This window comes from Chelon labrosus (assembly GCF_963514085.1).
Source record: "Chelon labrosus genome assembly, chromosome: 1".
Classification (NCBI taxonomy): Eukaryota; Metazoa; Chordata; class Actinopteri; order Mugiliformes; family Mugilidae; genus Chelon; species Chelon labrosus.
This window is the reverse complement of record NC_140337.1, coordinates 9,126,804-9,139,000: the sequence shown is the minus strand read 5'-3', so window position 1 is coordinate 9,139,000 and position 12,197 is coordinate 9,126,804. Positions and strand designations below refer to the sequence as shown.

Here is a 12,197-nt window from a genome sequence, read left to right as displayed (position 1 = left end):
CCTTCTTCAAATCCAACATGTTTGTCCCTTTCTCTGACCCTTGTCTGTCTGTGGATTTATTTTTATTTTTTTACCGACCCTCCTCAGTGTTCTTTCAGCCCCCTGCTTCTTCCTTACACTTACCAACACCCTCGCCGTGTTTACGTGTGATCTGTTGACTGAAATCTCTCCAGTCGGAAGGAGGTGGTGAAGAGGGACACACGCTACATCAAAATTCACAGGCTAAGGACGGAGGAAGTCCTCTTTTTGGTTTCTCATTATACTATGAGCCACCAAACAGTGCCTTTTCAGATTGTCTTCTTTTCCAGAAATGGCCACCTTTTAATAGACACAACGCAACTTCAGTAATGTCTTTCAAATCCATCTTGCATGTGTGAAACCATTGAGGAATTTAGTGAAATAGTGATGTAACGGTTGAACAGGATATGAAAACAGGCCGTCCTTTTTAAACATGTCAGTGTTAGCATTGCAAGTGTTATACTATGTTGTCCCAAGTGTACTGAGATCATACCGCAGCCTTCTATCACAACATTTCTCAACGTACTGACATCTGTAATCAGGCACACCAGACCGGAGACCAACCTGTGTTTTTACAGTTGTTTAGCGGTTTGCCTCGCTCTCCCAGTGATTCCCAGTGACCCCGGAGTCTGTAATAAGCGAGGAGGACAGTCGCTCTGTCCTTAGAAATCTGTAAGAGGTATCTAGCAATTGCGGTGAAGTTATTCTCCTTTAGGAATAGGATTGAATAATAAGCAGGCAAACAGTGATGGAGCAGCCACTGAACTTCCTCAGTTTTCTCTCCAAAGACGGCCTTGCATCACATTGTAGAAGCTTCACATTCCTGGGATCTGGGGGTCTGTGGAGGTTTCTTTTCCCCCCAGATGGAAGCTGTGTAGGTGGACAGCTGTGCGGCAGCCACATCTCTCCCCCCCCGCCCCCAAACTCCCTTTTTCACTCTGCAGTCCAGCTGGAAAGCAGGCCAGACTTCAGTGAGACTCTGGCGTTAGGATTTAGAGCCTCTTGACATTCCTCGAGGATGGGATTCCCAAACTTTTCCTGTTTCAGGTGACCCATGTGTTGAGGTTGGAAAATTCCGGTGACCCCTTTGCCTTACCATTTCAAACACAGACACACTGCGCATCTTGGTTTACGTCTTCATTTATAAGACGGCACAATTAACCTCCTTGCAGACCATAAACTAGGGTTTGTCCACCAGCGTTAAATTGCTGCAAATTGTACTTTTGTTAGAGCTGGAAGGATCCAGAGTCTTTCTTAGGGATACCACATCAGGAAATTATTTTTCAGTAACTTATTTGTAATTGTCTCTTTTTTGTGTTATGACTTGGCATTGTTGCTTATTAATGCCTCGCTCACATATGGTAGCTTCTTTGTACAAGAGGACCTCACAGATTCATTTTTTCACTCAGTCATGCCTCCTAGAGCTTGGGAAACTGCCATATGGAGAAATGTGAATGAAGCTGTGGTCGCCAGATGTTGGTCTCATGGTGGCTTGTCACTGAAGCAACCCGTAAGTTCAGTGATAATGGCGTGTAAAGCTGAATGTGGAGGTGCGGTGTATGTGCTGTCTTAACTAATTAGAGTGTATATTAGAGTGTATATCTTGTGTGCTGTATGTTCCTCGTACACCAGCATTTTAAGCTCCCTTGGTGGTCCAGACTCCCTTAGAGTAACTGTAGACTGTGTTTACCTGAAATGAAGTATTCAAACCTAGTTCCTCTATGTGTCAGTCAGGGTCTTGTGCAAATGCATGTCTGTTCATATAGCCCAGACTATACATTTTAATTGTCCATTTCCATTGTCTATTTATGCACCTCCAGAGTGCCTGGAAAGCCTCAGTTAAGAGTGGAAAGTTTCCTCGCATGTGAGCCTTGTTTTTGCAGTGCAAACCCTGGAATTTAAGGTCCAACTTAACAACATCTCTTGTGTGAGAGTGCGTTTGACCACAAATGGCCCGGCCTTTGTCCAGATTTGCAAGCCCATTTGCAATATTGCAGGACTCCCTCTGTCTGCATTGTTTGGCTTTGAAGATGTCAGGCAGACAGAAGTGGGTCATGGCATCGCAGATATTATAGTGTTGAAGGACAATTTGTTACTTTTATTGTCTTTTTGCACACACTGTAGTTCCCATAATGGTAGTAACTCATTGTTTGAGTGACATTTAATTTTTCTAAATTAAAATGTTTTTCAGCATGTCACGATGAAGTTGCAGACAACTAATTTGCCCGTCTCCATTGTAAATGTTTTAAAAAAGGACATGTAAAGTATCAGTAAGAGTAAAAGAGTATGTGTGTGAAAATATAAAGATGTTTCGCTGCAAACCTTTTTGTTTTTTAAAGCTAAAGTGTGAGGCAAGTCTATGCAATGCTGATGAAGCTAGTTAGTACCAGCTAATTTACTGTTACTACTATTCACTGTCTAGTGTACAAGATTAGGGGTTACATTCCTGCAGTAGTAATGTGTGTTAAGTCATCTAGCATCTAGTGTTTGCCAAAGCTAGCCTAAAGCAATTAGGAGTGTGGCAGAGAAACCAGAGTCACAATTGTAACCAAGATTCTATGAATGCAATCAGGAATAATGAAATAGAACCTAGGCAGCGTCTAAGAAAGGTTTGTGATGCTTCAGATGAAAAAGAAAGCAATCCACGGCAAGGACAAACCAAAAATCAATTTGAATTTTCGTAATTGGAGAGCGCTTAAAGACGACTACCAGAAGGGGGCGACATAAAGTTCTGCGCTGTATCTTTAACAAAAGAAACCGGACTGTTGCAGCTCTTGAACATACACTACTACACTTGTTTTCAAACGAAAGTTGTGATTTAAATCCATTTCTGTATAATCCAGAGCTGACACTTTTCAGTCTGTAAAATAAAAAAAAAAAATCTATTTCAAGATTCCCCTATTTTGAGGTTTTCTAATAGTTTCTAAGTGGACTTGGTTGGAAAACTACATAGAATATTCAGCTCATTCTCCCAGTTTTAAAGGCTAATTTATGATTTATGTTCAAAATAACATGTGGGAAGTAGTGAGTGTATGAGTACTGTATGGATTAGCATGTGTCTTTTCAAGCATGTGTTTGTGGATTCTCTTGGACTGAGGAGAATATGTCCCTCTTAGCAAAAACCACCCTCTCGCGTTCTCTGCCTTGTGGCTGAGGAGGCAGATGTTCTCGCTCTCCCTCTGGATCTCCTTTCATCGTTTCCGTCCCGGTCTGTTTTTAGGTCTGGCTAATCGAACCCAGTCTTCCTCCTGAGACACAAGAGATTCTCGTGTGATAGTAACTTTGGCTCCCGGACCGGATGCTGCTGCCAGCTTAGAGGACTTACTTCATATTAAGAGAAAGGACTTTAGCAGATGAACTGGCCTGTACTGGGTTTTGCCATTTTCTTAACTTTCTGACTTTCTATTTAACCACGAGAGAATATATTTATATTTTTAACTACTATAAATGTAAACGATTGCTAATACTCTTGACTCTCATTGGAGCTGTAACTCTCTTCAGGATTGAGATTTCTATCTGCGTTTAGTTGTAGTAGAGCAGCAAACAACAACTTTGTTGACAGCAAGGAATATACAGACTATCACCAGCCTTGTTCTTAAGAGGAAGCTGAGCAGACAGGTCCTCTCAGTGGTTCAAAGAGTCACTGAGTCTCTGCTTTGCATGAATGATAAAGGACGTCTGCCTTCTTGGAAAACCATACATCAGTTTTCATAACTTTCTTTATCTCTCCATTTCTCACAAAGATAATTTTTTGGCATTCAGACAACTATTTTTATTAAAGTAATATTTCTGTCTGATGTTGCAAATTCAAATATTAATTTTGAAGTACAGATTCAGAAAGCTGGAAATGAACTCGGCGGCTAATTTTCCATGCATGAGTCATTTAACTTCAATATAAGTCATTAGCATTATTCAAATATTGCTCTAGCTTTAGATAAATAGCTCATGATTAAAAGACTCTCTCTTCCCCTTCCTGAGATCATTACTGGTGTACAGTAGTTCTCTTTGACCAGCTGCTGTCCGTCCATATGGCTACAGCCACTACAGACACAACAGGATCTTTCTGTTTTATGGTCATCTGGCTGCTGACGGTCCACTTCCTCTCTAAATGAAGGTTACAGTACAGTGGAGTTAACTTCATGGCCATAGGCAATACGTACACAGACTCAGAATGAGATTACTGGCCGCGTGCGGGATCCAGACACAATTAGTTTCAGCATGGGGTCTTGGTTTTGGCTGACGTCTTGGCGCAGCGGTACATTGAAAGGAAATTCACACAGTTTTCTCCATGCTCACTTTCCAACTGTTTGATTTTCATTTTAGATTCATGGCTGCTTGTTCTTTCATCATTTATCACTTCCTGTTCATCCAAGTTCATGTCTGCAGAAGCCAGGTCTGGACTTTCTACACACTCTGTACGTGTGATCATGCGTCTGTCTGTGTACGTTTCTACCTGCCAACACATGCACCCTGCCAGGAATTGAAATTATATATTTTTAAGATACAGTATTTCCACTGTTTTTCTCTGGGTGAATTATTATTCGCATTAAAAATAACTAGGCTTCCTGTAAACCTTAAATGAAGCTGTAAAATAGATTCCCGAGGACTTGCGCAGAGGGGACACTTTGAGCTGTCGTTCAGCCTTATGTAAGATCCCTCCTCTGAGTTTAAAAGACCCATCAGCTGCTTTTGTTATCAAATGGAAGCAGCAGGCAGACTGACTGAGACGCTCACTGTCTGCACCAGAACAGGTATACCACATGGTTTTTCTATGTGCGTCTAATGTGGGTTACTGGGTGCGTTTCGGTGCCAGAAGCCGGTGCCTGCTTTACAGTCGGTTAACATCTCCTGGCTGACCTGCAGTAGCTGAGGCGGAGGCAGAGAGAGAGAGAGAGCGAGCGCGGGGAGAGGCCAAGCTGGCATTGGCTCAGCAGTGGAAATTCACACCTGGCCTCAGGCTTAGCGGCGGCTAAACGAGTTGTGAAGAATATTAGTACTGTGGATTCTCTGTTGCGCTTACAGTAACGCTCATAATTAAACCCGCTCGTTGAATGTTTCTGTTTGCTAAGCTGGAGACCTCTCAACTCCTGCCAACAAGAGTTCATTTTGCACCAGTTGCCAGTTTCTTTTTTATCCTGAACCAGTCATAAAACTTCTAATTGCTGGTTTTGAATCCCATCAGATATCCCATGTGGATACATTTTTAAAAATCGTATTAAGAGCGTTTAAACGATGTGTGTGGGTGTGGATCAGGAGAGCCTATGTGGCACCAAATGAAACTTCCTTTTCCTCAGAAGTCTGTTTTGATTTGGAAACTGCTGTCGTCAGTGTTGTGGATTTGTTTTTCCAATTAACGCAAACAACTTTTGGATTTGCTTGAACAGGCGGTGACGTGAATAGCGGCGCTGATGTGATCCTGATTGATTCTGCGGCGCTTTAGTCTGTGAACGACTTAAACAACCTTGACAACATTAGGGGAACGCTGCGATTCTCAAATGTGTTGAGCCTCCGTGCTGAGTGATTATGGAGAGTTTACAGATGTTAGTAAACCGAGCAGCCCTGCTGTAATTCTTAGATGGGGTTAAGGATGCAATGTTTAAACAGTTGGTGAGAATCAAGTGTAATTTTAAATAACATCCATTAAAGATATCGCGGCTGTGTTTGAAAAGCTTCTGTCCCGATGGTTTAGACTTATAGAAGCGAAAGCACAACATAGGAAAAAAAGAGTTTACGGAGCAGCTGATAAAGGGTTTTCCCCTTCACATAATCGCAGTGAATTATGGCAGTTGCCGGCACAATAAATTGCTTGTGTTAAACTACCCGTGTGACGGCTGATAAGAGTGGCCGTCCCTGGTAATAACATAATTCATATAAACCATGATCGGATTTTTGGCGAAAGTAAAAACATCAGAGACTTCAGAGAACAGGATGCAGACTACGTTGCTGAAAATATTACAGATTTACGTCATTGAGCAGGTAATCTGTAATTTATGGACAATCCCATGTGAAACAGAGCTTTAAGCCTCGATAAGACCCACGTGATAGATTCACTCATTCGTTACTCTCTCAGAGGACCTTCATTTGACCCCGATTCTTCTTCTTTACAGCATGTCCTCTGCTCGGACTCAGGTGATACTAATAGGAAACATCTTATCTGTGTGTTCACACACATGTGATCAAACGGAATTTTTTATTTTAATACAGCCCATGTGTATGCACATGCAAACCTGGTTTTAGATGCTCATAAACCTTTCTTTGATTGTTGCATTTCTTTCCAATGAAACTGCTCCACGGTGTTCGGTTTAGTCGGCTTGGAATAATTAAGATGCCGAACTGAGCTTCTTTTTTTTTTTTTTTACCTAGCCAGTGAGATCATTTTGTCATTTTTTTTGCCACATTTTCCGCCACTGCGCATCCAGACATGAATATGATCAAAGGCTCCTCATAAATCCTTGAAGCTGTTTTTCAGTTTCACTCACGAAGCTTTTAGCTGTCTCGCAGCGGTGAGGCGGTTTTTCATTTCAGCTAAATTTTCACTTTATGCATGTCCATCGTCCTTTTTTTTTTTCCAACCAGCTGTCCGTCTGTGTCTTTTCTTTGTTGAGAACATTGCATACTGTATTTATATTGTGAAATTTCCACCTCTGAACAGCATGTCCACCCGGCACCTATAAACCAGAGGGAACACCTGGAGGCCTGAGCACCTGCCTGTTGTGCCCCGACACACATCACACCTCTCAGCCCGGCAGCACCTCCGTCGATGACTGCGCCTGCAAGCCGGGCTACCAACCAGTCGGCATGACCTGCCAGGGTAGGAGGAACTGATGTCTTAATAGCAGCGTCACATGTATTTTAATTAATAGTTTGGGTTTTCCTCTTCTGTGTTCACTTTATAAAAGATATTTAGATCTGCGTATATCCATATAGTGGGAGTGACTGGGGCACCGAAATGCAGCCTCTAAATAACACATTATCTGCCGCGAAACTCGTTCATTTCACCAATATTTAGTTATCGTACGCTAGTGCTATTCCCCGTTGAGTCCGGATTTACCTGTTATCATCATCCGTCTGTAGGTCAATCTACAGACCCCAGATGATGTCTTCTGACCTGGATGATGTCATCTCTAAGTGCCGCGCGCACCCGCAACGGTCGGCTTGTTTACCTGTAATTTGCTACTGTTAGTTTATTGCATTATTTTCCGATTCTGAGGTTGTGGACGAACCACAGCCGTAGCGTACGATAACAAAATATTGGTGAGATGAACGAGTTTCGCGGCAGATAATGCGTTTTAGTGCCCCAGTCACTCCCACTATATGAATATGCGCAGATCTAAATATCTCCCGAATGACTACAAATGACACAAAAGTTATATTGGTGAGTAAACGATCGTATTTTATGCCAGAAATAAGGTCCAGGTTGTAAAAAACAGTAGTTCCCCATTAAGAATTGTGTGTGTGAACTCAGCACTAGAAATAAACACAATCTCAATATAAAGTACACAAGAGAAAAGCCTTGGTTGAAAAAACTCAGTGGTAATGTCCACACTGTAACACTTGGTCTTGGGCAAAAAGGTAAATAATGAGAGAAAAGTATCCACATCTTGCTATTTTAAATGTATTGTTGTTGCAGTTACACTTGATCTGAATGTTGTTGAGCATATTAGAACAGTTCGATGGCCCTTTGATGCATTTTAACACTTTCTCAGTACCACAGCCCTGTTCACACGTGGCATTAAAATGTGTCCCCTCAAGCCTCTCCAGTCGGATCACTGTTTGTCACTCGGTATGCAGACATCATTTGGGACACAGTACAATATTATAGGAGCTGCTGTCTCTAATTGGATCGCTATTTATATATCTCTGACTCTACATGGATGCTTTGCATACATCAGCACAGTGGCGGGCCGTGCATTTACAACCTAGGCCTTCAGTGAGCTCCAACCTTAATTCAAAACTTAATATGATCGTTATGATGCCACTGCTATAGAAACCATCAACACCATATGGGTGCACAATAAAACGTTGTATCGTAGACAGGTAACTCATATAGAAAAGCAAGAAACTCACTTCCAGCATGAACCATGAACATGGACCGCTAGCTTGGCTTAAATGGAGCGGCTCTCTGACGCTCCAGTCAGAGGACGCGAAATCGCTGGCGTTACCGTAGGCCACAGAGAAGGCCTAAGAATACGAACTTGAAATGTGATTGGTTAAAGGAACAGCATCATTACAATGAATTTCAAGCTTCAGTCGCCTGCTGTTTTTAATTGTGAAAGCCCAGGCAGATTTCTTTGACTCCAGCAACATATGAAATATGATTGGATAAAAGCTTTAATTCAAAGTTAGGGTTATGCTTGTGTGACATGTGCCAGACTACCTCCAAATAGGGTCTGAGTGATCCGATCGACCTTCACACCTGAGCTTATAGCTGGTCACTTGTGATCGGACCATGTTAATACCAGGTCTGAGTAATGCCCATGATGCCGTATGAATACAGCCATCATGAATGAGAAGAAGACAGGTTTACTTTGACGGAAATCAATACTTTAGATTTTCTTAATAGCGCACGATTTAATATGGATGCCTCAAGGGAACAGAGCAAGACAGAGCTAGCTTTGAACCCCGCTGTAATCAAACAAGGTTTAACTTGAGAATATTTTTTTTCAGTGACTGTTTAAGTTTGGCTCGTCTTACGTATCTACAAGCACGGACATGGTATTCATTCATTTATAACCCTGGAAACAGTGTAATGTTCAGGCCTTAAGTATTTGTAATCACTGCGAGACAATGTTTCATAAAGGAAGAATTTGTGAACACTGGGCAGGAGCAGTGAATATCGTGAGTGGCTGCAAAAGTGATAAATCAGCTGGAACATGAACAGACCATTCCACAGATGTATGAGATAGGAGCGTGTCGAGAAACGGCTTTCAGTAATTTATTTGGCGCTCCCATTCCTTGAAGAATGAGCCAGTGATTTCAACACGACGATGTCCATTAATCACCAGTTTGATACCCCGCGTTGTGCTTTCACTTATTTGCTTGACTGACTTTGTGTTGACTGGGGAGTGAAGTTTGACAGCATGTAATTTTCTGCTTTCTCGCTTCCTCAGTTTTTTGTCAGGAACATTAGCTTTCCATTGTGTCCCAGTGTCAGACTTTCCTCTCAGTGTCACAGTTTGTTTGTTCGCTATAATGTGAAATTCACAGTATTTTCCTCTCCTCTTCTCTTACAGTGGTATACTGTCCAGCATTGTCTCCCCCGGAAAATGGCTTTTTCATCCAAAATGTATGTAACAACCACTTCGATGCGGCCTGTGGTGTGCGATGCCAACCAGGTTTTGACCTCCAGGGAACCAACATCAGACTGTGCCAGGCTGACGGCACCTGGTCAGGGACACCTGCCAGCTGCAGGGGTGAGTAGGAAGCCTTGTGCCTGATAATAAACTGCCTGAGGCACATTTATTTTTCTCTTACTGAAAAATGATTTGGCAGCTTTCTCTGGAGCCCAACAGAAATTACGATGTGTTTTTTTTGAATGCCCAAGACAAATTTCTCCTCAGGGAGGTTTCAATCTAAGTCATAACCAACTGCCATTAAAAACGGAGGAGCAAAGTTTATACATTCATCAACAGCTGGCTCTGATGTGTTGCTAACAGTGACCAGCATTCAGAAAATAGTGTAGATTTCACTTTTTCAGATTGCAAGCTGACGTCTTCAAAAGTTATAAAACTGAGAGTTTGAAAGTTTTTTTCTTGAACGTTGTGGCTGTATAAAAAGACATTATCGTAGTATCTTCCAGCTCATCCGTGGCGGTTCTGGCTGTTGCCAGCAGTGCTTAACCATGCATGTCTAATGCATTTTTGTCAAAGTGGTAGAGTTTGAATGGATCCGAAGCAGATGTCAAAGCAGACACCAAGCAACCTGTGAGGGCATCCACCTATCGGCCCTGCCCTTATTTATGCATAATGTTAAGCCTTGACACAGTTTAAACAGGTTGGTTGTGTAAGAAAAAATACAGAAAAAATAACATTATCTGTACCAATCTATAAATATATTTATTTCTGCTATAGAGTTGGACTCACTTTTGAAGCCGCCCTCAAGTGGCCATTTGCAGAACTGCACTTTTTGTGCCACAGTCTTAATTCAAACATAATGTTATTCTGTTCCAACCTAGTTATTGCCAAAGACACTGTTGACCATAAAGTTGGAATAAAATATGTTTTGCCTCTTCTCATGAAATGATAGTGACAGTGTGATTTATTCTTGATAGATAAAGTGAATATCTTCAATAAAAAGTAAAAAAAAGTACCGCATCTAATGGGGAACAGTTTCTATCCAAACTATGAAATGTTTGTTTTTTAATGCCAGGATATGCAGTTATCACACTCAAAACATACAAGTTTATCCGATTGATCGCAGCGGGTTCCTCCTCACCACGTCTCATATAATTCCTCATTAAACTACGGGACCTTCATCAAAGCTTTTCCTATCCCTGCCGCCTCCTCCCTATGATGTCTGCGAACCCTCAAAAACATTTACGTAGCACTAAATCAGACCATCGCGGGGACGGTTACGAGTTGATCTGTTGTACTGATTTCCTCTCCTACAAGTCGAGCAAGTGGGAGGCAGCATGTAAAGATTACTTGCCGTGGATTGATATCACATGTGTTTCGGGAGACTGGGAGACTACTGATTTTTTTTTTTTCTAGGCCAGATGTTGAGAGGAAGAAAGGTGGGGAGGATTCAATTAGCGGGTGAGAGGGAGAGAGTTCATGGATGTGAAACAGTCAGGAAGAGAGGATATAAGGAGAGGAAGGGCAGAAGATTGGACGGAAGGAAGCGTGAGGGAGGTCAGGAAAGTCCAACGGAAAGGAAGGAAGGAAGAGTGAGCTGGAGAAGTAGAGAGATTAATAAGGAAGATGCCAGTTTTAGCATAAAGGCCGCAACTGCGTGACTCATAGAAATACCAAGACACTGAATATTTAAGGGTGTGTGTTGAAGATTTATAGTATGTGGCTTTGGGTATATATTTTCTGAGTGTGTGTGCATATGTCTCGGTCGTATGTGTTACTCTGAGTCTAGTCTTTACTGTAGGACCTCCCAGCTAGTTAAGCCCTGAGGGAGGGGGTCTCCTCCTAACTGCCTGTATGTGTGTGTATGGGTGGCGATGAGAAATAACACACTACACACCCTTTTCTAGACCTCAGCATAACTCAGAACAGACACACACCAGGATTTGTTTTTTTCTTTTATTTCAGAGGGACTTTCACATTCATGGTGAAATGATGATAGACCCCAAGTTATAGCTACAGATGATATAGTTCCTATAGGTGGTTACTGCTTTGTCCTACTTTTGAGATTCAAGTATTTGCAAGTCATACATTGTAGTATTCAGATATTGAGCATTTGTTTTAGTCATATTGGAGAAGGAAACTGGTGTATTTAGATGTTTCAGAAATGTTTTTGTGAACTTTTTCAGAGATATTCAAAAGTGCTTTTAGTAAATGAAATCCTACCAAATAAATGGAAATGAAGAAATAAACCAGAAGAACCAGTTAAATATAAAAATAATGCTTGTTTTTCTTGTTTTTGACGGTTTGGATTCTTTTTTTTTTTTCTTCCGTTTTCGCAGTACGCTCCTGCCCGCCGCTCTCTCGGCCCCAGCATGGCTTCGTGAGGTGCAGCGAGGGCAACGCCTCCTACAGGGCGGAGTGTCAGGTGGGATGCGATCGAGGCTACAGGTTAGAAGGAGACTCCAGACTCACCTGCCAGGCCAACTCCCAGTGGAGTGGACCCCAACCTCGGTGTGTGGGTAAGCCTTCGCTCCGCTGTCGACCGCTGTCTCACGCCGTGTGAGGTTTCCGGGAAAAAACAAAACAAAACATAAAGATGGAGATGTTGCGTGATCACTTATTTTACAACCTTAGGTGATTTATACCAATCAGCCATAACATTATGACCTTTGCGAATATATTGCCCTGTGACGCCGTCAAGACTAGGCCTCCACTGGACCTCTGAAGGTATACTGTGGTATCTGGCACCAAGTCATTAGCTACAGATCCTTTAAAACAAGTTGCAAGGTGAAGCCTGCATGGATTTGACTTGTTTGTCCAGCACATTGGACAGATTATTTACTAGACTGAGATGTGGGAATTTGGATGCTTCGTCAACACCTGGAA

At 42.1% G+C, this 12,197-nt stretch overlaps 1 protein-coding gene across 2 annotated transcripts in view; it reads left to right on the top strand.

Annotated features, from left to right (window-relative positions):
• svep1 (sushi, von Willebrand factor type A, EGF and pentraxin domain containing 1) overlaps nucleotides 1–12,197 on the top strand; it is an 81,677-nt gene that overhangs the window by 32,399 nt on the left and 37,081 nt on the right. For both annotated transcript variants that reach the window (XM_084542632.1, XM_084542631.1), the window contains exons 4-6: nucleotides 6,671–6,829; nucleotides 9,252–9,431; nucleotides 11,651–11,830. In XM_084542632.1, coding sequence (XP_084398758.1) covers nucleotides 6,671–6,829; nucleotides 9,252–9,431; nucleotides 11,651–11,830 — 519 coding nt within the window. The remainder of the gene's footprint in view (nucleotides 1–6,670; nucleotides 6,830–9,251; nucleotides 9,432–11,650; nucleotides 11,831–12,197) is intronic.